The sequence below is a fragment of the Clarias gariepinus genome, chromosome 25 (assembly GCF_024256425.1).
Source record: "Clarias gariepinus isolate MV-2021 ecotype Netherlands chromosome 25, CGAR_prim_01v2, whole genome shotgun sequence".
Taxonomy (NCBI): Eukaryota; Metazoa; Chordata; class Actinopteri; order Siluriformes; family Clariidae; genus Clarias; species Clarias gariepinus.
This window is the reverse complement of record NC_071124.1, coordinates 3,215,619-3,241,229: the sequence shown is the minus strand read 5'-3', so window position 1 is coordinate 3,241,229 and position 25,611 is coordinate 3,215,619. Positions and strand designations below refer to the sequence as shown.

Genomic DNA, 25,611 nt, shown 5'->3' with positions numbered 1-25,611 from the left:
CTTTTAGTTGTTCGTGATAATCCTGTCCCCCAAGACCCTGACGTGAGCGGTTCTCTGTCCTGTCCCACAGCAAAGTGTTAGCGCCGCCACGGTTGTTCTGTCTAAAAAACAAAGAACTGGTTTGAAATCGCACCAAAGATGGGTGTGGCTTTGTTGGAATTATTTTTTGAAAGTTTTACCTCAAAGAACTACAGTATAAAGTTGTATAAACATTTATAGATTTATTTTATTTATATCATTTGTATTATATCTTCTTATTTTATATATATTTTATTTTAATCAAGATCAAGATTTAATCAACCCCTCAGAGAAATAAATGTTTGGCTAATGTTAAATTAATACATGCAATTTTTTCAGATGTTCCCAAAAGCTTAATTTTATTCATTCATTTCATTAGCATTAAGTTTTATTACAGCTTATTATTGTGTGAAAGCTTGTGTTTTTTGCTATGTGTTATCAGCAATTCAATTAACAATGCACATTCATTCGCTTTAATTTTTTAAATAAATCAGTTTAAAGCTTAGGATATTTTTTAAGAAAATAAATGTCAGGTTGTTATCGAGATCAGCTGGTGGTCAAAACGCCAAAAAAATAAATAAAATAAAAGTGACCATGTGCCATTTCCTTTAAGATTAAAAGTAAAACTTGACCTTAAAAGTCAGGGAAGAAAACACAAGTGTTCATGAAGGACTCATGAGGACATGAAAAGCTGACAGACAGCACCGTCTCATTTACAAGACGGTGGACGTGTAGCATAGCTTTAATAGACTCTTTGCATTCATGAGTAAAAGCATCTCTTAAGCAGAGAAAGCATGACATCATTTATTAATCAAAAAACGATAGCGCTTCATCCTTCTCCTTTAACGGTTATCGATTCCAAAGTGCGCAGGAAAGATTGTCTAAAATCGAACGTGATAAAAAATAAAACCGTGATCGTCTCTGAGCTAAAACCATCGAGTAAAACCAGGGAGATTAAAAACGTTCTTCACTTCTTGCGCGGGACTTTGTCACCCAGAGGAACGTCGTCCATTAGTTTCTGCACAGAGAAAAAAAATTTATTAATTAATTACAAATTTAAAATGTGTCATACTTTTATCATATCACACACAGATATTATCTAATCTATTAAACACCAAAAATGGCGCAATTATCAACTGATAAAACTATTTCTAGACTTATTTATTTTAAGCTTTGCATTTACTTGCTGTTTTTAAATAAAGAAAACCTTTGTGTGTGTTTTTTAATAAAGAAATGAGTGCTAAAAAATTTTTTCAAGCTTGTTTAATAATCAGCGATTTGGTTTATTCTAATATTGTAAAAGGAAGTAAGTTGGAAGTTTTGCAGAACTAGAAGGGAAGGAGGAAGGAAGGGGGGGAAATAAACATTTTGTAAGATGGTAAGATATCTGGGTCGGTGTGATGGACAAGAAAAAAATATATAATCTTAAAAAGTATGATTTGTCAGATAGTTAAAAAGGTTTAGATTAAGTTTAAGCACTACTTAATAATAGTCCCATCTTCTGTGTTATGATTGAGAGAATTGGTTCTCTTTTGTGATTGGTTAAACCGTCACTACGTGAGAAATATGAGCCAAGGCTAGAACATGGAGGCGGGGCTTAAACTTACAGGCTGTTTAGCTTACACTGTGACATGAATATTTATCTGTTGTTGATTATTAACTAAGATTAAAAAAAAAAAAAAAAATTCTGATTGTTGTTAATTATGAGAATTATTTTGCAGTGAAAAGTTTGGACACGCCTTCTATTTCAATGTTTTTTTTTTTGTTTTTTTTTTACATTCTAAGACAATTTCTTATTAATGTTTTTAAAATTATGAAATAACACATATGGCATTAGATAATTAAGCAAAAACAACAGCAACAACAGCAGTCAGTTGTTACAGTATATTATAACATGAAGGTCAGCTGTTCTGGAAGAGTTCTGGCAACAACAGAACAGTATCGTGTCGAGTGTGTTTGTAAAAACCATCAAGATCCATCATGAAACTGTCTGTCATGAAAACCTTCCCAGGAAAGCAAGACCAAAACTGAGCTCTGCTGTATATAAAAAGGAGATTATTGTGTATTTTGATGCCATTTACACAAAAATGTGAAAAGAAAAGAAAAATCATGAAAGACCATGGAATTGGAAGGGGTGTCCAAACTTTTGACTGGTTTTATAAGTACAAAGCAACTGAAATCCCCAAATTTGATTTCGATCTACAGGCAAAAAAAAAAGGAATATATAATCAAATTCAAATTTTATTTGTCACATACACAGTCATACACAGTACGAAATGTAGTGAAATGCATTATACGACTGCCATTGACCCTAAAAGAGAATTAAAGTTTACAAATAAGAAATAAATATAAATAAAAGAATACGATAGAAATTAAAAATAAAAAAATTAAATTAAGCTAGGAAAAAATAGAACTAAAAATAAAAATAGAAATGTGCTAGAAAAATAGAACTAAAAATTAAAATAGAAATATGATGTGCATAAAAATAGAAATATACTGTACAAATTGAAATATACTGTACTGGGTGTGCAAATATGCATAGAACAAAGTGTCTTTGTGCAGAGGTTATTAAAGTGTCTTTGTGCACTGGTCCAGGATGTAAACGTAAACATGTAGTGTAGTTGTGAAGGTAGGTGTGCAAAGTTATTAAAGTGTCTTTGTGCACTGGTCCAGGATGTAAACGTACAACATGTAGTGTAGATATGAATCAACACTATATATATACAATATATAAGTTGAGCATCTGTACAATTTTTACGATCTCTAGAAATATTCTGTGAGTGACGGTTAACGTGTTCTCGTTAGTTCCCGTTAGTTGCCGTTAGTTGCCGTTAGTTGCCGTTAGCGTTGTGATGAACTCACCTTCAGCAGTCGAGCGATGTGCATCCTGTCGTCCTCTCCGTCCCCCTTCACCAGCTCCACTTGGTATCTCCTGCAGGCCAGGATCAGCTCGTTGGCTTCGTATAAAGGGGCGGGGTCGATGGAGTGGCCGTTGATGAGGCTCACCAGGTACTCCCGGTAGTGTTTCCTGAAACGTGAGGTCACCCGGGGTCATTACGTATTACTGATTCTTACAGCAGTGTGAAGGATAACAGGACGCTGTGTAAGTCTAGATCCGAATTAAACCTGATTCACCGAGACACAGACACACCGACGGCTGAACAATAACATTAACCATACGGTTCGGGATAAAGAGGTAAAAGTTCCTCACTCGCAGAGGCCGGCCTGTCCTGGCTGAGTCTGAGCTCCACACGCAGAGTCCGTCTGACGCGTACCGTCGTCCTTCTGCTCGATCACGCCACACACACCTAACACACACGTGCACGCACGCACACAAAACAGAAACTTATGATGAACAAAATGTAAGTGCAAATCTGTGAAGCTATAAAAAAGTTAAAAAGAAAACACGTAATAAAAAAGGAAAAAAAGGCAGATGGCAAGAAAGTTATGTAAATAAATTAAATTAATTAAAAGAAAGAAAAAGAAAGACAGAACTTTATGTGCGTACAGAAGCAGATTGTTTGAGAGCTTCATGGGAAAGAAACTGGGAAGAGAAAGATGTGTGACTAAGAGAGGAAGTAAGAGAGACAGGCATGTGTGTGTATATATAGACAGATAGACAGACAGACAGATAGATGAACAGATAGACAAATAGACAGATAGATAAATAGATAGACTGTCAGACAGACAGGAAGACAGATGAACAGATGATAGATGAAGAAATAGACAGATAAGATGGACAGAGACAGACAGACAGACAGACGATAGACAGCCAGACAGATAGACAGATAGACAGATGATAGACAGCCAGACAGACAAATAGATGAATAACTAGACAGCCAGACAGATAAAGTCAGACAGACAGACGAATATATAGACAGATATAATGATAAGATCATAACAGGTTGATAGAACCAATAGACAGCCAGACAGATAGATAAATAGAAAGACAGACAGAAAAATAGACAGACAGACAGACAGACGACTATACAGACAGAAATAAAGATAAGATTATAACAGGTTGATCAATAGATGAAAATGAAATAAACTGAGTAAGATTAAAAAGATGGCAGTGAAAAAAAAAAAAAGAACAAACACAGAGTGGTGGTTAATGTACAGGAGCAGTTTGTGTGTGTGTGTGTGTGTGTGTGTGTGTGTGTATAAATGTGTGAATGGAGGTGTGTGAAGGCGTAGGTGTGTTTGTTTTCACGGTTTTTGTACAGATTTGTGTTCTGTTCTGAGTCAGGATAACTTACATTACACACACACACACACACACACACCTTCATTACACACATACTGACTAACAGACTGTATACACGAGAAAATACCAACAAACTAGTTTAGGCACGTGCTGAGAGAGAGGTGTGTGTGTGTGTGTGTGTGTGTGTGTGTGTGTGTGTGTGTTTCAGACCTGTCTGTGTTCCTGGAGGGACGTCGGTGTTAAAGGCCACGCCGCATTTCTGCAAAGAGACAAAGGAAGCTGAGAATAAAGCTCCTGCATATAGAGCTGTGAGAACACGACGTGAGAACAACACGGCTCCGGAATCTTCACCAGCAGGGTGTGTGTGTGTGTGTGTGTGTGTGTGTGTGTGTGGGAGGACGATATGTGTGTGTGCGCCTTGTGTTCATCCTGCATTATTCTGTAATGAAGACTACAGTGGTATTTAGATGGAAATTACAATTTTGGTGTAGTGAATCTGTGTGTGTTTGTGTGTGTGTGTGTGTGTGTGTGTGTGTGTGTGTGTATAACCTCCAGTAGGGCCTGCAGTCTGGCCGGTTCCCAGTCACGCAGGTAGAACAGACAGTCTCTGGGATGATGAGCATGAAGACCTGTCACACTGCACTGAGGTACTGCACATGTCTGTAATATAAACAAACACACACACACACACGTAAGTGAGGAGAACGTGCAGGGGACTGTGGAGAGGAGAAAGTGTTGAGGAACACACTAAAGAGAACACGGTGAGGAGAACATGGGGGAGAACACGGTGAGGAGAACACGGTGAGGAGAACATGGGGGAGAACACGGTGAGGAGAACACGGTGAGGAGAACATGGGGGAGAACACAGTGAGGAGAACACGGTGAGGAGAACATGGGGGAGAACACGGTGAGGAAAACACGGTGAGGAGAACATGGGGGAGAACACAGAGAGGAGAACATGGGGGAGAACACGGTGAGGAGAAGATGGGGAAGAACACGGTGAGGAGAACATGGGGGAGAACACGGTGAGGAGAACATGGGGGAGAACATGGTGAGGAGAACATGGGGGAGAACACGGTGAGGAGAACATGGGAGGAGAACATGGGGGAGAACACAGTGAGGAGAACATGGGGGAGAACACAGTGAGGAGAACATGGGGGAGAACACAGTAAGGAGAACATGGGGGAGAACACGGTGAGGAGAACATGGGAGGAGAACACAGTGAGGAAAAACGTGGTGAGGAGAAGGTGGAGGGGAACATAGTGAAGAGAAGAACACGGTGAGGAGAACATGGGGGAGAACACGGTGAGGAGAACATGGGAGGAGAACACAGTGAGGAAAAACGTGGTGAGGAGAATGTGGAGGAGAACATAGTGAAGAGAAGTCTCCCCGCGGTGAGGAGAACGCGGTGAGGATCTCACCGTGTGGAAGGGGTTGTTGCAGCCGCTGCAGAACTGATAGCGACACTGAGAGCAGCTGAAGTGCATACAGCCTCCACGAGCCAGAGCGTACTGAAACCTGCAGTTAGGACACGCTGAGAGAGAGACAGAGAGAGAGAGAGAGAGAGAGAAATTTAACATCCACATGGAGGCATCGCTTATTTACTGATTATAGATAAAATGGCTGAATAATAAGTGTAATAACATCGTAATAAAATAATTAAATAAAATTTAACTAATAGTGAATAATGAAAAGTAAGTAATAGAGTAATAATACGATAATACGATGAGTAATAATATGATACATTTTGAGAGTAATGACAGGAATAATAAGAGTAGTATTACAAGTAATTATGAAAATAAAGAAAGTAACGATAAAAGCTATAATAAGAGCGATATTGAGAGTAATGATGAGAACAATAAGGAAGATGAGAGTAATGATGAGAACAGTAAGGATAATGAGAGTAATGATGAGAACAATAAGGAAGATGAGAGTAATGATGAGAACAATAAGGAAGATGAGAGTAATGATGAGAACAATAAGGAAGATGAGAGTAATGATGAGAACAATAAGGAAGATGAGAGTAATGATGAGAACAATAAGGAAGATGAGAGTAATGATGAGAACAATAAGGAAGATGAGAGTAATGATGAGAACAATAAGGAAGATGAGAGTAATGATGAGAACAATAAGGAAGATGAGAGTAATGATGAGAACAATAAGGAAGATGAGAGTAATGATGAGAACAATAAGGAAGATGAGAGTAATGATGAGAACAATAAGGAAGATGAGAGTAATGATGAGAACAATAAGGAAGATGAGAGTAATGATGAGAACAATAAGGAAGATGAGAGTAATGATGAGAACAATAAGGAAGATGAGAGTAATGATGAGAACAATAAGGAAGATGAGAGTAATGATGAGAACAATAAGGAAGATGAGAGTAATGATGAGAACAATAAGGAAGATGAGAGTAATGCTAAAAGTAATAATGAGAATAAATGTGAGAATAATAATGAGAGTAATGTTGTTGTTAGTTTTGGGTGAGTAATGAGGGATACAGCTGTAGACCAGCCTCAGGTCTCATGACCCAGGGTGTCTGCAGGGTCATAGTGCTGCTGTTTTCCCATCAGTAGGCTGAACCCTCCTGACCTGCGCCGTGTGTCTGAGCAGCTGTGTGTGTGTGTGTGCGTGTGTGTGATCACACACTATCTACCCGTGTTCCCTCGGGGGAGTGGGGGTGGGTGGGGGTTCTCAGGGGGGTTGTTTGTGTCCTGCTGTAAGCTTTAAGGACTAAAGTGTTGTGATGATGATGATGATGATGATGAAGACTCACTGATCCCGTTGTCGCGCAGGTAACCGGCCAGACCCTGGCGCTGATACTCCGGATCGTTCTCACGCTTCCACAACTGGAACTGTTCACACGACAGGCCGGTATGTTGAGTCTCCCACTGCGCGCAAACACACACACACACACACACATACACACATACACACATACACACACACACAGAGACTGTATTACCTCATACAAGTTAAATAAACATCAACATAAATGATGGATAGAAAAGGTGTGTGTGTGTGTGAGCTGTACTACTTACAGGTTTCTTGCACTGAGCGCAGAAGCTCTTGCGGCACTGCAGACAGGTGACCTTCAACTGATCTCCATCGTAGATGAAACCGTACGAGCACTGAAAGAGAGAGAGAGAGAGAGAGACCGTGAAGGGGCAGTGAGAGAGAGAGAGAAAGAGAGAGAGAGAGAGGCAGGGAGCGAGAGAGAGAGATACAGGGAGAGAGAGAGAGAGGCAGGGAGCGAGAGAGAGAGAGGCAGGGAGCGAGAGAGAGAGAGGCAGGGAGCGAGAGAGAGAGAGACAGGGAGCGAGAGAGAGACAGGGAGCAAGAGAGTGAGACGGGGAGAGAGAGAGAGACGGGGAGAGAGAGAGAGACAGGGAGCGAGAGAGTGAGACGGGGAGGGAGAGAGAGAGACAGGGAGCGACAGAGAGAGAGACAGGAAGAGAGAGAGAGACAGGAAGCGAGAGAGAGAGAGAGAGAGACAGGAAGCGAGAGAGAGAGACGGGGAGAGAGAGAGAGACGGGGAGAGAGAGAGAGAGACAGTGAGCGAGAGAGATAGAGAGAGACAGGGAGAGAGAGAGACGGGGAGAGAGAGAGAGACAAGGAGCGAGAGAGAGAGAGAGAAAGAGAGAAAGGAAATAAGTTCTGCTGTTCTCAGGACTCGGCACTATTAAGGTCAGTTTGATCAGTTGATCAGCGCTCTGAAGTGAAGCTATGGAGTCGAGGATGTTAGCAGAAGGCTAAGTGTGACGCGGAGTCTCCGCCTCGAGACGCCGAGCAACACGTGTCCTCTTCTTTCACTCTAAACTCATCTACGCTTCATCGATGTTCAATCAAACCGGTCTGATCCTGATCTCAGTTATGTCACAGCAGCTACACACACTCGCTTTTCTTTCTATTTTTTCTAAAGGTAAGTAAATGGAACACAGACACAAACACACAGATGTCCACTCGTTTCCTTCCCTCTTTCCATTCTTTCCTTTTGTCATTTTTTTCTTTATTTCTTTACCTTAGACTCTGCTCTTCTTTCTTTCTTTGTAACTGTTTCCCCAATTTAACACTTCAATAATCTTTTCACGCTTCTTTCTCTCCTTTCTTTTTTCCCTTCTTCCTTCCCTCTTCTTTTTTTCGTAAACATTCTGCTCATAATTATTTTGTCACTCAGTCCCCTTCCTCCTTTCTTTCTTCCTGCTTCCCTCATTCTTTTTTCTTTTTCTTACACTCTGCTCATTTTTATTTCTTAGTCACTTTTTCTTTCTTTCTTTCTCTTTCATTCTTAGTGTGTTCACTTCCTTTCCTCCATCCTTTCTGCCCTTCTTTCCTTAACACTCTGCTCCCTTTCTTTCTTTGTCACTCTCTTCATGTCCTTTTCTCTTTTTTCTTTTTTTCTCCAACATTCTGCTATTTTTCTTTCTTTGTCACTCCGTTCACTTCCTTCCTTAATTCTTTCTTTATTTAACATTTGTCTCATTTTCTTTGTTCCCTTGCTTTTCTTCTTTAAAACTTCTCCCATTTTACTTCTTTACTGCTCTCTTCACATCCTTCCTTCTTTCTTCCTCCAACAATCTCTCATTTTCTTTCTTTGACAATCTGCCACTGGTGTCCCTCCTTTTTCTTTTTTCTTAACACTGTTCATTTTCTGTCTTTCACTTATTTATCTGCCTTCTTTCTTTTTTTTTCTTTCCTCACTCTCTCTGATCAGTTTCTTTTCTTTCGTGTTCCATTCCCCTGCCACGCACTCTGTGTGCGTTCTGTATATGTGTGTGTGTGTGTGTGTAATACTCACATGGCTGCACCACAGAAACTTGGGATCCTTGATGAGGGCCTGCTCCGTCAGCTTCTTGTGGAAGAGATCATAGACCTCCAACTCCAGACATTCCCTTAGCTGGGACACACACACACACACACACACACACACACACACGTTTCTGTTGAAAGACTATTATAAAAGTAACCAGAGCTCAGAGTTAGAGCAGTCAGATCCATCGCTCAAAACTTGAGCCGTGTGTGTGTGTGTGTGTGTGTGTGTGTGTGTACCTGGATGTCCAGAGTGGAGAAGTAGCTGTTGAGGTGCTCGGGGTCGTTGATGTCGGGTCCGTTACACACCGGACACACCATGTCCCTGATGTGTTTGTCTCTCACGGCGATGGTGAAGTGCTGCTTGAAACACTCGCAACACACGGAGCACTGACACGAAGTTAGAGACTGCATCTGAGGGAGAGAGGGAACGCAGGTGAACACACACACACACCCTCACACACACACCCTCACCCACATCCTCACCCACACCCTCACCCACACCCTCACCCACACCCTCACCCACACCCTCACACACACCCTCACACACACCCTCACACACACCCTCACACACACCCTCACACACACCCTCACACACACCCTCACACACACCCTCACACACACCCTCACACACACCCTCACACACACACCCAGCACTCTCTCTCACGCACAGCACTCGCTCTCTCGCACACGCACTTGCTTGCACACACACAAACTCTCGCACTCCCGCACTCGCACACTCCCGCACTCGCACACTCCCGCATTCGCACACACTGTGTGTGTGTGTGTGTGTGTGTGTACCTTGCTGTGTGGAAATGAGGACAGGCAGGTGGGACACTCTTTGGCCAGCACGCGGCGAATGAAGTCCCGGTCATGTGACTCACGCACAGCCTGTACCACGTCCTCCAGCGTGTAGGGGGCGGTGGGGTCGCGCAGCAGGGACAGGGCTAGCTCGCAGCGCCCCCAACTGGGCAGGCTGTACATGGCGAGGAGCCTCCGACACACACGCTGAAACACACACACACACTGCTGGTCAGCAGAAAGTGAGCACACGATAATAATAACCAACACTAACGTTTTAACTGATGTCATTAATACGCTAGATATAATAAATGATTCTATATAAATCATTAGACTGGTGTTTTCTCCGACCTGTTTGTCCGGGTGGTTGATGTCGATGGCGGGTTCGGGGTCGTCGCTCCACATGCGCTTGTGGAAAGACTCCAGCAGGGGGCGCTGCAGCAGGACCAGCGCTCCTCTCACCTCGCCGCCGCTCTGCCTCAACGCCTCCTCACAGGCCGCCGAGTCGGTGAAGCCCAGAGAGGCTAGCTCCTTCACCTGACACACACACACACACACACACACGCAATGACTTTATATTACACACTCAAACTTAGTAAAAAATGGTAAACAGTAAAGGTGTTGTGTCACTGTTAGAGATTTAGAGCTGTGTTGGGGGCGGGGCTTAGCAGCCATGGTCTGGCTGGTGGGCGGGGCTTATTTACAGTAATAATTATTTTTGTCAGAAATGAAGAAAGAAAAAAGGAACAAGTATGTAAGAAAACTAAGCAAGGAGTAAAGGAAACATAAATAAAGAAAGAACACATGAAAAGAAACAAAAAGGAGGAAGTGAAGTGCAAAAAGAGTGACAGTAAACATAAGAAAGTAAGCAAGGAGTAAAGGAATGATAGAAAGGAAGAAAGAAGGAAAGAGAAAAAAAGGAAAAATATGGACCAATTGAAAAGCTTGTGACAGGAGAAACACATGTAGAAAGAGAAAGCAAAGAAAGATGAGAAAGAAAGAAAGAATGTGTGGAAAGAGTGACAATAAATTTAAGGAACTAAAATTTAAGGAAGCAAGAAAAAAAAAGGATGACAGGAACGAGAGAAAGTAGGAACACGTGGCAAGAAACAAAAAGGATGACCGAATGTAAATAGGAACAGAGTGATAGTGAACATGTAGTAATGCAGTAAGCAAGGACTGAAGGAAAGATAGAAAGGAAGGAAAAAAAAGGAAGGAGAGAGAAAAGAGAATATAAGATATAGATACAAAACAAATAAAAGATTGTCACGAAAGAAACAAACGTAAAAAGAAAAAGAAACAAAGATAAATAGAAAAAGCATTGAGGATCAGAAACTGTGTATGAATGAAAGCGGTGCAGCGTGTGTTTGTAGTAATGCGCTTGTGCTGATGTGAGCGTTTCCATGGCAACAGCTCATTAACACTGTAACTGTAGGTTTTTTGTCTTGTTAATTAGAAGTGAGAGAGGCCGGTGAGGGAGCGACTGCTCACTGCCAAGCACTAAAACTAGAGAGCATCTTAATGATTTTTAATGGTTTGATGCTTTTAATCATTCATTTAAAACCTCCTGTTAGTCACATGACTTTCAATCTTGATTATTTATTTTATTCTTATTACTTTCTTTTAATTCAATGCTGTGTCCTGAAACTCACTTTAGCGAGGCGGTTCCTGAGCGCCTGCCTAGCTGCTTTCTCACTGTCGCCCCCTGCTGACAGCCAGGCGTGCTTGGCCTCGGCTCTGGATAAAGGCACGGAGGTCTTCTGGGCGTCGGCCTGGTGCGCGGCTGCAGTTTGGAGAGGTTTAGGCTCGTGCTGGAATGAGGCGGCCATGGCACAGATCTCGTCCAGCCTGTGAGGCAGCTCGGTCTTCAGCCAGTCACACGGCGTGCCGCTTACGCCTCCTGAAACCTGCAGACTCGTGTACACCTCCTCCGGGCTCACTCCTTTCACCTCACCCTCCTGAGAAACGGGGATAAAAGTTAACAAGAAGGAACAAACAAACAAACAAACAAACAAAAAAAAAAAAAAAAAGGTCTATTGTAGAGTTTGGACGTTACGTACTCGGATCAGCTTGATGAGTTTAAGCCCCTCCTCCCGCATCAATCTCTGCCTCTTCAAATCCGGATCCTCCGCCGGCCCGTTTTCCGGCCAGACGTCCTTAATCGGGGAGGGTGGGAGGGGTTTTGAGGGAGACGGGGCGGAGTCTGCTCTCGTCAGGTTGCACATTTCGCAGCGGGGCGACGGCGTGTGGTTGGCGTACGTACAAAACTGACAGATCCACTGAAACGGCACAGAGACGAAGAAAGAAAGAAAACAAAAAACTGAGAAGTTGAACAATAGGAGGCTTGAAACTCACACAGATGGCGGCTTAGCAGGCGTCTCGCCAGGTTAAAAATACAGTTTACGCGCTTGTTCCGTCTCGTGAACGGATCGTCGTGATAATCTGCCGCAGGAATGATGAGGGACAAAAAAACCAAACCACAGGGTTTTTTTTCTGAAAAATCTTTCTGAACTGAAGGGAAAGTGTAGATGGGACTTAAATCAAAGATTTATGTTATGATAGGATGGCGAAAAAGTGGGCGTTCCCAAATAAGAACAAGGAGCCTCTAGTGGATTATAGAGGAGAACTTCGACCCGGTGTTTCGACCCAGTGTTTCATCCCGGATCTCAGCATGTCTGGCAGACATTTCGTCTTATTCACTGAAACACAACCTCAGAATCTAAAAACTGGGGGTGATGTTTTCTCTTTTGGCTCATAGGTGTTGGAACGAACTTTCTCGGGACGTCTAGTACAGCCGAGTCACCGGCATTCTTTAAATGACGACTGTAGACCTCTCTGTTTCTTAGGTATTTGGGTTAACATGGCCGATCAGCCTCAGATATTAATGATTCTTTACTAAGCAGCACAACACAAACACATATTTATCAAACATTATCAAAAATCGCACGAGTTAAAAGCCTCCGCTGACTTTTTCAAACTCTGTAAAGAAAATTAGCAAACTCAGAATTCATTTCAAACTCAACTTAATACATAAACCTTAAAAAAACTTAAACAATCAATTATTAGTCAGTTTCTAAAAAAAATAAGGCAATGACTAAGGTCGTGAACTCTGATCCGTGACTTTGCAGGGGGTCGACTGTACCCATTTTTATCCCGTGTGATAGAAATGATAACGACGGCGGATGACACAGAGTAACTTAGTAACAACGTAGCTTTTTTGTTTAATTTTATATGAAGTTGTACGTGCATGTTATTCACAAGTTCTGACGCGTGTACCTTTTGCTACACAGTGTCACTCACGACTCCTGACGTTTCGTTGATTCCTTTGTCTCTTGTTTTATTTTCAACATCAAAGTACAACGGTTGTAACAGTTTCTTGCATAAATCCACTGTAGTCACGACAAGTCGATAGGCGATATGGCTAAAAACTGTATCACTATATCAGTGTTTCATATCGGTCGATATCGATAATTATTGATATTTTTTTTGACCCATTTAAAATAAGGAGCAGGAGAAAAGTATATTACATTTAAACATTTTTATTTTAAACTTAACCTTCCTTCGATCATAGTCCCCTCGGTTATTAAGACAGAAATGTCAATAACCATGGAAAACTCAAATAATTAAAATGTAAACATAAATCTAGTCACAATGTTAACAATTATCACAATGTTAACAATTATTTCTAAACATTTAAGGTGCAAAATGAAAGAAAATGTAAGAAATGCTTAATAAAGTGTAATAAAATGTGCAAAGTGCATTTTCTGCTTATGAAGAGGAATCCAGCAGACCAGCACGAGACAACAATATGGCGCAACCGAACTAGATACTGTTACATGATTGGCGGTAGCGTATCACTTCTTACGTTGCTAGGTTACCAGAGAACGAGTGCCTTTGTTAATGCAACTGTCACGGATAGAGATGCTCCGATCAGCATTTTTGGGGCCGATCACCAAGATCATGATCTGCCGATTGCCGATCACAGAATGGCATGGGAATGGGAATCTTATCTATAATCTAGCAAAGTTTGCACCATTTGTAGAAATGAAACTAACTCTAAATTAACTATATTGAAAAAAGAAAACTGTAGAAATAGGTTACAGTCAAGGTCTTAGAGAACCACCAAGTGTTTATTTTTGAAAATTAGAACTTAAAGCTACTTTAAACCTCTTTCCCAAATAAGGCAGAGTAACTTAAAATTATTCCAAAAAAAGAGGGGTCAGGCAGACCAACACACATCAGATCAGCTTAATGAGATGTAGCCTCTTAATACACAGATTACATTTTATAATTGGCAGCAAAATGTAAAACTTGTTACACCAAAACTGGCTACTGCCACAAAGGACAAAACTATGGCATGTGTTTTTTTTGTGTTATTATTATGAACGTCTGATGTAGTAGAGGAACAACTACATCAGACCAAAAAAATAAAATAATGCAAGCCTGTATTTAATTGAATTAGATTCGTTTCCAATAAACTTTCCAATTAAGTATTTCTAATCAATTAAGTATATCTAATACTTAATAAAATAAAATACATAAACAAGTAATTAAATAATCACCGAAGACGCGTTGTATAATGGAAATGGTGCAGACAGTTGAGCGCGCACAGAATCGAGAAGCTGCGCATGCGTGGAGAACACGTTGAGTAAGCAGGGGAGATATTGCACGCGTATAGAGTGCTTTGTCTGCTCTTGTAGCGTGGAGGGTAAACCGAAACGTGGAAATAGCGCGAACAGGCAGGATAACCACGAGAGTTATTGTAAGAACTCTCTCACACCAAGAGCAAGAGTTTACACAATTCCGCGTTCTAGCAACTCACTCTCAATCAGGAATTGGACCCAAAATTAAAAGTACTCTCATAAGATCCGGAGAAACGTCGGAAACGGCATCGGCAGACTGAGCGCGAATCGCGACGGTACTACTTCAGGGTCCTAGTGCCGGTCACGGAGCGAGTGCGCATGACGGCAACCCTACTAGCTTCGCGACCTCTGTTTTTTTCCGACAAAGAATAAAAATTATTGAACACATTTTTTATTGATATCGATCACTTGTCTATCGTGATATATATCGTTATTGTTTTATCCCCCAGGCCTATGGCGAAGTTAGCTACACTTGGAGATGATTTATACACCAAACAAATGAACTACCATTTTATACCCGACCAAGTTCTGACTCACATCTCCATTCGGCCACCATAGGAAACGCAACAAGTCTGTGTCCTTTTCCGGAACTCTAACCTGATAGTACATGGCTTCCACATCTGCCATCATGGCCTCTTGTCTGAAGCGTGTAAGCACTCCAATGAGTGAGTTTGTCAGGTCGGGTCCCTGCAGGAGCTCGCAATTTAATAATACTCCCTGATAGCTAGCAGCACAGTCGAAGACTACCCTTAGTTTTTCTTTTGAGGATGGTATACACCATGGTGAGGTATATACACTTATATATATACACTTGCCCATCTTGTCGACCCTTTTCAAACATGTCGGTTATGAAGCTTGAATACTCTTCATGAAAGGAGCGGTTATTCTTAAACTTCCTTTTGAGGTTCAGTGCGCGCTGCATGGCTGCACTTCGGTTATTGGGCACTTGAATAGCTGCTTTTTTAAATGGGAGGCCAATGTAGAAGTGATTGTCAATGAACTGCAGGGAGTTAGTTACAGAGTCTAAAAACTGATTGTGACAACTCAGCGTGGTTGTACTGTTGTATCAGCATTTGTTCTACACTTTCGATGGAAACTTTGTCGACTGCAATGTCGCTGACATTATGGGTTTGGCACTCACGGGCATGCTTAAGTGGGTTGCTCGGAGGTGTGATGGCAGTTCGAGTTATTTCGTTGCCGAACTGTGGTCATGGTGGTCATTGTGTTCCGGTTCGGGGGGGCATGCACCACTTGTTTTGATGACCACGCTCTGTCTCGCAGGATGTTGTTTTTTACCGTCCTGGTACGAATTTAGTTTAGCATCGGCCATTGCAAGCGCCGTTTCTATTTCCAGCCTTTCCTTTTGTGCTTTTAATTGTGTTGTTTAGCCTTAAGTTGTGCTTTCAATTGCTCTTCCTCAGATTTTAATTGTGCTTCCTCCAGTTCCAGCGCCTGCAGATCTCTCAAGGTTGCTGCTTTAGCCAGCAAGGCTGCTCTGTTGACTTCTGCCTTTCTTAGTCGAGCTGAGGATGCTGTAGATGTTAAGGACCTCTTGGATGCCGCTGACGTTACGCTTCCGTGCCTTTTAGGGGCGGGCGTCTTGAGCTCCAACATTGACACACTGTCGTTTGGTGAAACTCCATCGTCAACTGTTTTGGGACAACTTACGACTTCAATCTAGGGTGATACCAGTGGTGCTGATCGGTTTCACGCTCTTCATCCTTTGCGCACGCTCGCACTTTTACATTGCTTTCAATAAAGTCATTTAGCAGCCCTTCGTATTCGCCGCGCTTGGCTTTAACGTCATGCAAATTACAAGCATTATGCATAAGTGACTCCACTTGCTTTCTCTGGCGTTCTTCAGTTTGTGAAGCTTGTCTGGAGAATCGAGCACCATCACCTGCTCAGATTCGACGATAGCGGCATTGTCCTCACCGTGTGACATGGTGAAATTTAAAGCAGGCAAGTCCTCTTGTCGCTTTCTCTTGCTCGTCGGCAGTCGATTCGCGTTTTTAAAATCGCATGCGCGCTCTTCACTCCACGTTCACACTCTCAAATCACTTATCTTCATTTTGCAGTGGAAAAAGCTTTTGACTTTACATGTACGTGCATGTTATTCACAAGTTCTGACGCGTGTCCCTTTTGTTACACAGTGTCACTCACGACTCCAGACGTTTCGTTGATTCCTTCGTCTCGTTTTATTTTCAACATCAAAGTATAACGGTTGTTACAGTTTCTTGCATAAATCCACTGTAGTCACGACAAGTCGTTTGCTGTGTTCTGTAGCTTCGATAGATTACAGTTACAACAACTCAATTGACTGTATCTCTTAGCTTACAGTCTCACGGTCAAAGGCTTGTGTTCTCCACACCTTTCTGTATCCTTCCGTGTCTTAACAACAACTGATCAACTAACGTGCGTGATAGACATGCAGCTACATAACTGTGGGATGATGTCACAGAACAACCCATGAAATGACGTCACAATACAAATTACAAGTATGATACTTAATGCTTAATGCTTAACTAATAGACTGAAATGAAATAAACACAACAACAAATCACAAGAATGAAATATGGCCCTTACAGAAGTTAAAAATTAAACTCTCGTATTTGAAGTTAGTTTGTAGTGTTTAAATGCTACGCTTGTTTTGGTTTTAAAACTAATGTTATAAGGAACAGAATACATTTAAAAAATTATTGAACTTTTTAAAAAGATTTTAAATTGTGAGAAAAATTTAATTAAAATACCAGAAATGTATATATAAATGTAAAATCCAATCGAGATATTTATAAAATTGAAATTTGAATCGAATCGACAACAAGGTATCACTTCAGAAGACCTGGTTTTAACTGCCAGTCGATCTACGTATTTCACTTTGGTTTTCCCACTGTTTATGTGGTTTAAACCAAATTCTTAAAGGTAGATCGCCAGGAAATGTTCATACAAATGATAAAATTTGCTTAACGCTCCTGTGCTTCAATCATCTCCTCTTTTATTGAACTGAGAAAAGTAAGAGAGCCGGTCAAATCAATAAACCCCATAGCTGTGCTATAAGAGACATATGCGCTTTTACTTTTATTTAATTGTCTTTACTGTTAATTAAATTGTTTTTGTGCCACAATGAATCACGCTGTAGTGCTTGGAAGCAGCTCTAAATCTTTAACCTATTGAGGCTCTTAAAGCTGAAGTATAAAAGAAAACAAAAAAAAAAAAAAATCCAAATTCAGGCTCACCTCTGTATCTTTTTTTTTATTTAGCTAAATCAGTTTTGTCTTAAAATCCATTAAAACCCGGTGAACATCAACATCTTTATTCCAGCTAAATTTCTGGGATCTTAAGACAATAAGTTTTAGACAGCAGCTCCGCTCATTTATTATCTGGGGCTGGCGTTCTAACGAAGCGGTGAGCGAGTACCTGCAGTCCTGCGGGAGACGGTGTGGGTCGCGATGGCGTCACAGGAGGGCGTGTGGCCAGACGGGGGCGCTCACACACCTCGCACAGGATACTGCTGCTGGAGTTCACCACCGTGCAGCTCTTACACTGCCACTCTGATAAAACACAAAGGATGGGACTGTTTAACGTTTCATACCTGTGCTTAAGGATCCTAATGCAGAATTAAAATTTCAAAGAGCCTCGAGACTTCACTTATATAATTATAATTATATAATAATCACAGTCTACAAGGAGCTTTGGTAGGAATGATATGACGGCGTTGCTCCACACCAGTGTTAAGAGTTTTAGCTCGTACCTTCAGTTTCCTCTTACGTTTTTATCGTCTTATTGACTGACCTGTGATGGTAGACGGCTGCGGAGGATCCTCCTGTGCCGCCGGGGCAGCCGCGGCCAGACGGGGGCGCTCACAGGTGCTGCACAACACCTGCTGCAACGTGTTGACTGTGGTGCAGTACGAACAATGCCACGTGGCCAGAGACGTGCTGCGAGGAAAGCAGAGCAAGCATGAGCACAGAGATTAGTGATGTAATTCGGAAAGCGGTGAAGATTAAATCTTTGATTGTATTTTTTTTTTATTGTTAAAATTATCAATAAATCATTAATCTGCTTAATCACACTTTATTCCTAAACTTGACATTCATATTGTAATTAATTTCAGTGTAAAAAGATACTCATTCTTTTACAGGTGAATTTCTAGACAGAATCAAATCAAAGCACGACGATACTGTAATCAATATTCCTTGATCTATTATCACAGGTAGTCCCTGACTTACGAACATCTGAGTTATAAACGGAACGCGGTTCTACTTCTGGTTCGACAGCGGAAGTATCTTACGTGTATCGTACAAAAAATTAGACGCTGCAGTGCACCAGATACCAACATTTACAATTATATAATATATTTTCAGTGTCTAAGTGAATGTATAAAATGTTTAATGTCCGCTATATTGTATGTGTGTGTGTGTGTGTGCGGGAGAAATGTGTCGGGCTCACCGGTTTCAATGAACCAGTCCAGGAGCACGATGATAGAAAATGTCTGTCCTGTAAATCTGTCGTGATGGTGAATAATATTAATTTCGGAAAAATACTCAACGACACAAAGTTCACAGTCCGCTACAGTGGAAAAAAGCTCTAAGACAAAATAGCGTCCTGATGGTTTCCCCTCGCAAAGAAAAAACTGTTCCATTTGACGTGTGAGATTCATTTCCTTGGGCGAGGTTATGGTTTTTGGCCACATGATGGCAGTGTGGGGAAAGGAGACAGAGATTTAGTCGAGTGACTCGGCTTGATTTACATTGTATATTCGTGTCAAAGGCGTATAAAACTCACTTTGTCAGACTTAAGAACAAATCTGACTTACGAGGGTGCTCCTGGAACGTAACTCGTTCGTAACTCGAGGACTACCTGTATATTTTAAACTTAAATTTATTTTATTCTTTGTCACTAAAACTTTTCAAAGGAACCTTTGTTCAAGAATTTAGAAAACAATCACGTAGATTCGCCTCTTGGATTCGATTCTGAATTGAAAAGGTGACTCCTTTTTTTGAGTTGTAATTAGTCACTAATTCACGTTCACACTTCACACTGAGTGAATACAAGGTTTTAAACCCGTGTTCTGATGTGCGCTCTAAAGGGAGCGGTGCGAATCCCACCTGAGCGATTTGCTGCTTCTCGGAGACGCCACTGGGCGCCTGGTGTGTGTGGAGCGACCCGGGTGCGAGTGGTAAAGTCGGTCGCACTCTAAACACAGGCGCTGGGAGCAGGTGGTGCATTGAGACGTCACGTGGTAGATCCCGCATATGCTGCATGTCTCTTCACATACCGCTGCTGAAGACATAGCCAAACAATATATAAATAAATTTTTTTTTTTTAAAAACACACTTTAAGAAAAAGGCACACTCTGAGAGTCCTGGAATACAGCCACGCCGTCAGGGAAGAAAAATAGATGTGATGACCTGGTCATTCAGTACATATAGGTCGTCAGCTGACTCATCAGACCCACGTGAGCTTTTTCAATCGTTCCAAAGTCCAGTCTTAGCGCTCCCTAGCAAATTTAGTGTTGTTTTTCTGATCTCGCAAACACATGGTTTTCTTATGAAAACTCAGTCCCAATTCTGTGAGTTTTCATCAGTTTTTTTTTTCCATCATGCAACTTAACCAAACGTTTAAGTGATCTAATCATTATATTTTTTTCTTCTCACCACATTGTTTCAGTGAAGTTGAGGGTTCGGCACTATGTGGTTAAGTTTTAATAATACACTGAACAATTCTTAACCTAATTTCAGTCATTTAAAATCTCCTAAGCTGTTTTCTTTGCTTGATGCAGGGAAAATAATTTGATCTTTCTGAAATAGCGATGTTTTTGGCAAGTTTAACATTGAGGTAACTGTGTTACCAATATGTAACACTGAGGACAAACATTTTAAATAAAGATGATTTCTGAACATACAGAATTTATGTAAAATTTTCTTCAAAATTGTTTACTTTTTTTTTGGTCAACAAAATATCTATCAATAAATCAAAACCCCACAAGTTTAAAATAAAGCTAGTTTTAAGTGATGTTTTTAGTTAATTCTTTTTTCATTATGTTTTATCTTATATCTTGGGCACAACACACCCACACATACATATACAGTACATATACAAGAGCTTTATACAATCCCACGGAGCCCCTAAAGGATCACAAGTGAGGGGAAATATCTGTTAGCCTCCAGAGTCTGAGTACAAACTGAATGTCTTTATATTTTACTCAAGCTGAAAGTAAAAATCAGTAATTCTCTCCATGTCTGTTTAACAACGCACACGCACGTGTAACTCTAATCCCAGTAGTTTGCCTCTTCTTCTTCTTCTTCCTTTATTTTTTTTACGTTTGCCAGCAGTGGCGGCCGGTCAATAAGGGGTGCTGGGGCGCCGCCCCCTTAAAGTTAGGCAAAGAATGCTACTTTAACATATAATTATTTAACATCATAATTATTTATTTTAATGAAATAAAGTCATTTAGTCACAATATTTTGCTGTACTTCTTAATATAATTTATAATTTTTTATTTAATCTAAACTGTATTACGTTCATTTGTGTTCGTGTATGCGGGGCGCCGGACAAACGAGTGTACAGACACGTAAATTTTTGAAAAGCATATGATTTGAGGCTGAGCTCTAATTGTATTTTTTTAAATGAGGGAACCTTCTCACTTTTGTTCTTAGCGAATCAATATTATTTTAAAATATTTGGGCTCATGTGATTGGACCATTCTCAACGAGTCTTATGAACGTTCAGCAGATTGTTAATTACATTTACATTTACATTTAGGCATTTGGCAGACGCTCTTATCCAGAGCGACTAACATTTTTTAAATCTTATTACACATCTGAGCAGTTGAGGGTTAAGGGCCTTGCTCTAGGCCCAACAGTGGCAACTTGGTGGTTGTGGGGTTTGAACCTGGGATCTTCCGAACTGTAGTCCAATGCCTTATCCACTGAGCTACCCCTGGCCCTTAATTAATGTATTGAATAGTGATTGATGTGGAAGCAGCTAAATATGAGAGAAAATTTTGTAATTTATTTGCTAAAATACCCCTTTGCAAGGCGATCGGACAAAGAAAGAGAAAAATTTAAAGAACTTGGACCAGATGACCTGTTTGCGAGATCTCGTAAAACTTGACTCGAGTCCCTTTTTTCCTACTTCCCCAATTTTTTTCTAAATATTTCTGTTCCACCCTTGTGTCATGTCCTTTCTTTCCAAACTAAATAAATGTATATACATATAGATGTTTAAAATAAAAAGAAAGTATAGATTTTATTTATTTATTTTAATTCCCAGCATGCAAATTTTTTTTTGCCTGCATGTCATTATTACCACATGATCATTACGTGATTATGTTAAAGGCAGGTTTATTCCGGCGCTCGCTCTGTATTAAAGGCAGGTTTATATTTACATGGACTTTCCTTAGAGCCGTTTGATGGCGTCGTGATGTAGCGTGGTGTAAAAAGCCAGGTGATATGTGAGACGTGAGCTCACCTGTTGGTTTAGGGGGTGTGGTGGAGGAGGACAGAGACAGCAGTCCGGTGGGTTGAGACGGAGACAGCGTGGGCTGTGAACCCCTCTCCCATGGCCTCTCGCTGGACGGAGAGATCACTACAGCGTCCGCACTCACTCCGTTATCGTTGTCCTGTTAGAACCACACATAATCTTTACGTCAGGTCGTGTCTGTGTTCGTGTGTGTGTGCGTGTGTGCGTGCGTGCGTGTGCGTACACACGCTTAAATACCTTCTGAGTCAGAGCAGGAATGATTCTCTCAAAGAACTCTGGGTGAGGATGGGTCTCCTGCACATGTGTAAATTATTGTTATTATTATTATTATTATGACAATGATGATGATGAAGAGGAGACACAGCACTGACCTTGATCAGCATGTCCAGCTCTGTGCGCAGGCTCATGACCTCCAGTGTCACCGATGCCACCTTGGCGACATCCGGCTCCGTGATGTCATCGGGAAAGCTCAGGCCGTCTGGCTGCTGATTGGTGTAGCCGTACAGACACAGGACGGTCCGCCCACCCTGAGGACGCAGGACACTCGTTCACTTCCACACACAGGACGATTGTCACTGGTATAGTACACCGTATATACTCACGTATAATTAACTGTGATTAGAATCATTGTTTTTTTTTTCAAAACTTCTTTAACAATAACATCTTAATCTTATATTAATTATCAAATGTCTATACATTATTACCAATATAAAATGTTTATATATATATATATATATTTCTAAAATTTAAGTTCAATTTCATTAATAAATTTATTCACTAGGCTTTATTTATTCATTTATTTCGTTTTGGACGAGGCCTAGAAATTAAATAAATGCGTTAGATGGTGATTCTTTGTGACATTTCAATAATTAATAATTATAAAAATGTACTTTTTTGACACAAAAGAAACAAACATTTATTCACTAATTAACTGCATTTACCATGAAAGACCCGATTATTTTGAAAATCTATTAATCTACAGATTATTGAAATTATTAATCGGATTAGAAGTGGTGCAATAACACGACAATCGCAAAATTTTTACATTGAGCTTGAAGTAATAAAACATTACAAGTAACCCTATAGTAGAGTGGGGTGTAGTGAAGTAGTGGGGGGCGTGGTCAGGCCAAATGATGTGTGAAGGGGCGGAGAGTGAGGAAAAGTGTAAAAAGGACAAAAACAGACATCTTGAGAACTTGAAATAAATAAAAAAACAGACTCTCAGTAACACATACTCAGTAATTATCCACACTCTCGTCAGGTGTAAATCCGTTTCCCCTTACCTGACTCTCGCAGCCTTCACCCAGCGGTGATGGCCACGCCCCCGCCAGCACAAAGTCCTTCCCTATGATTCTAGCAGATGTTTTGCTTAAGTTATGAGTGAATTGTTTACACATTTAGGAGTTTTTGGCTTTTGAAAGTGTTTGACAATCGCGCTATGACTCACTTCACTCCAGTAATCCTCACACCCACATGTCAGGACGTTTCAGTGTCACTCACGTGAATAGCGTCCACCGTGGCCCTGAACACGGGGTTATTGTGTTTCACCGTGCGCCAGTACTTGGGTCTGTTGGGGCTGGTTAGGTTGGAGCCGTACTTCTCCAGGATGTTGAGCGCTGTGGACAGTTTTTGCAGTGATGCTATCGCCTAAGGGAAAAAAAACAAGTTTACAGGGAAAGGTTGTGAGGGAACTGAGCGGCTGGAGTCAAGTTAAGGTCAGTACAAAAAAAAAAAAAAGCATTAAACTTCATTACATTAAACTTGCTGTTAAAGGAAACGAGAAACCCCTCCCCCTCACCTCTTTCTTGTTGCTTCCAGCACTGTTTTCTATCAGCATCTTCTCTGCGGATATTAAACCGTACTTAGCCGACGGAGGCAGAGAGATGTTGGCCACGATGGAAACGCTGTTCTTGATATCCTGAGCAGATCCGGGTCTGGAGAGGCTCGCTTCAGCCTGGCTCCTTGCCTCCTCCAACTGTTCTGACAGCATCATCGCCTGAAAGTGATCTCAAGTCTGCGTAACGGTATGGAATCAGCAAATTAGCAGAGAAGAAAGAGTGTGTGGAAGTGGAAAGCAGACAAGGAGTTCGAGAGACAGAGCAAGAAAAATCAGGGAAGGAAGCATTGGAGGTTTTTAAAGAAGGCTGGTCTGAAAAATTGGCTAGGAAGATGTGGGAGAGTGAGATCTACAGTTGGCGGTAACGTAACCTACAGGATTTCAACCGCAGATAAACAACAAAGGAGAAAATGAAAAAGACAAAGATGAAGAAGAAGAAAAAGAAAAAAAAAAGGTCCTCATTATGTAATCATGTAATGAAGCTCCATAATTGAGACATGGTGCGAAAATGCAATCTTAAATACCTTAAAATAATGGTATTATCTGTATATGAAATGATAACTGAATACAAAACGTACAAAGATTAAAAGATGTAAGATCTTACTTTTACTAAAGGAAATAAACAGCAGATCTATATCAAAATGACAGCTGTTTCACTTGATCTTGTAAATCCAGTAACAAAAGAACACTAGATATCTGACCAAAATGATATTTTCTTTAAATAAATTAATGCCGGCTTTTAAAATGATCATATATATAAAAATAATAAAAATAATGACAATACGTTCATTATTTTCCAAATACTTGCTGATAGTGAATGGAAAGTGAAAGCAGTACCATGGTGACCTGATTTCACTTCCGCATTCCCACAAACCACGCCTCCTCTCTTTTGATTGGTCAATCTGGCCTGTATCATTTCTGAGCAGGAAGTGTTTAAGTCGAATTAGGAATGTTCAAGATCCGAATCGGGAAGTTGATTCAACGAACCGATTCCACGCAAACAAACCTGCGCTGAATCAATATTTATATAAAATAATACAAACGATTATAACAAATAATAAAAATGCGAATAATAAAAGGTCTTGGCACAAATCTTAAAACCTTGAGACATCGTATTGTAGCTAATAACCGCTGCTAACACAGCTCCTGAAACGATTCACCTCGAGAATCGACTCTTTACGGAATCGACTCATATTTGGAGCTCAGTATTACTTGGCTTTTTAATCTAATAAGCTTTGAATTAAACACAATTTATTCACGATTCGAGCTTTCGATTTCAACTTTCACATCCTGAGTAACCACAACGTTTATAAAATAGCTAGCTAGCCGGGTTTTTTTAATCTTCATCTGGTAAAACAGCTAACAAACACACACTGACACTGACAGTTACGCGCTCGTGCCAAAATATTATTAATAAAATCATTTAAGCCCAAACAACACGTATGTTTATGAATCTTTATGTTTAAAAATGCCACTTACTGCGCACTCGAATGCAGCTAATCAGCTAGCTCTCGCGTTTGGAAACAGTACAGTGGCCGGGAAGGTCCAAACTGCGTTTCAGGTATTTACCGCCCTCTTCTGGAATTTGGAGGTAATGCAGCCGTTTCCTAAATCCTGCAGTTTAATAGTTTAATAGTTTATGTGCTGATTTAAAGCCTGTTTTTCTGAGTTAAATCTTTTGAATGACTCAATTATTATGTGATGATGGAATCAATGGATCAATGACATGCCTGGCCTCATGATGCTTTACTGTTGGCATTACACGGAACTGATGTCTTTTTCCGGAGGTTCCAAACAATCGAAGAGGGAATTCA

General features: G+C 40.8%; 1 protein-coding gene across 4 annotated transcripts; it reads right to left on the bottom strand.

Annotated features, from left to right (window-relative positions):
• Positions 1-691: 691 nt before the first annotated feature.
• LOC128513179 (E3 ubiquitin-protein ligase RNF31) lies at positions 692-25,358 on the bottom strand. Of its 4 annotated transcripts, none has more exons than XM_053486852.1 (23): positions 25,277-25,358; positions 23,759-23,974; positions 23,461-23,607; positions 22,332-22,487; positions 22,198-22,254; positions 21,949-22,099; positions 19,584-19,758; positions 18,268-18,413; positions 17,893-18,026; positions 11,893-12,111; positions 11,485-11,790; positions 10,184-10,369; positions 9,833-10,039; positions 9,272-9,445; positions 9,021-9,119; positions 7,264-7,353; positions 6,999-7,113; positions 5,644-5,756; positions 4,772-4,882; positions 4,433-4,481; positions 3,230-3,326; positions 2,881-3,046; positions 692-1,036 (listed from the first exon to the last, which is right to left on the bottom strand). In XM_053486852.1, the coding sequence occupies exons 2-23, from the start codon at positions 23,951-23,953 to the stop codon at positions 986-988; spliced, it is 3,144 nt and encodes a 1,047-aa protein (XP_053342827.1). In that variant the 5' UTR covers positions 23,954-23,974; positions 25,277-25,358; the 3' UTR covers positions 692-985. The 4 variants fall into 4 exon arrangements, with proteins under 4 accessions (XP_053342827.1, XP_053342828.1, XP_053342825.1 ...); XM_053486853.1 differs by having other exon boundaries at positions 23,759-24,168; positions 25,277-25,332; XM_053486850.1 differs by lacking the exon at positions 25,277-25,358 and having other exon boundaries at positions 23,759-24,257.
• Between the last annotated feature and the right edge of the window lie 253 nt (positions 25,359-25,611).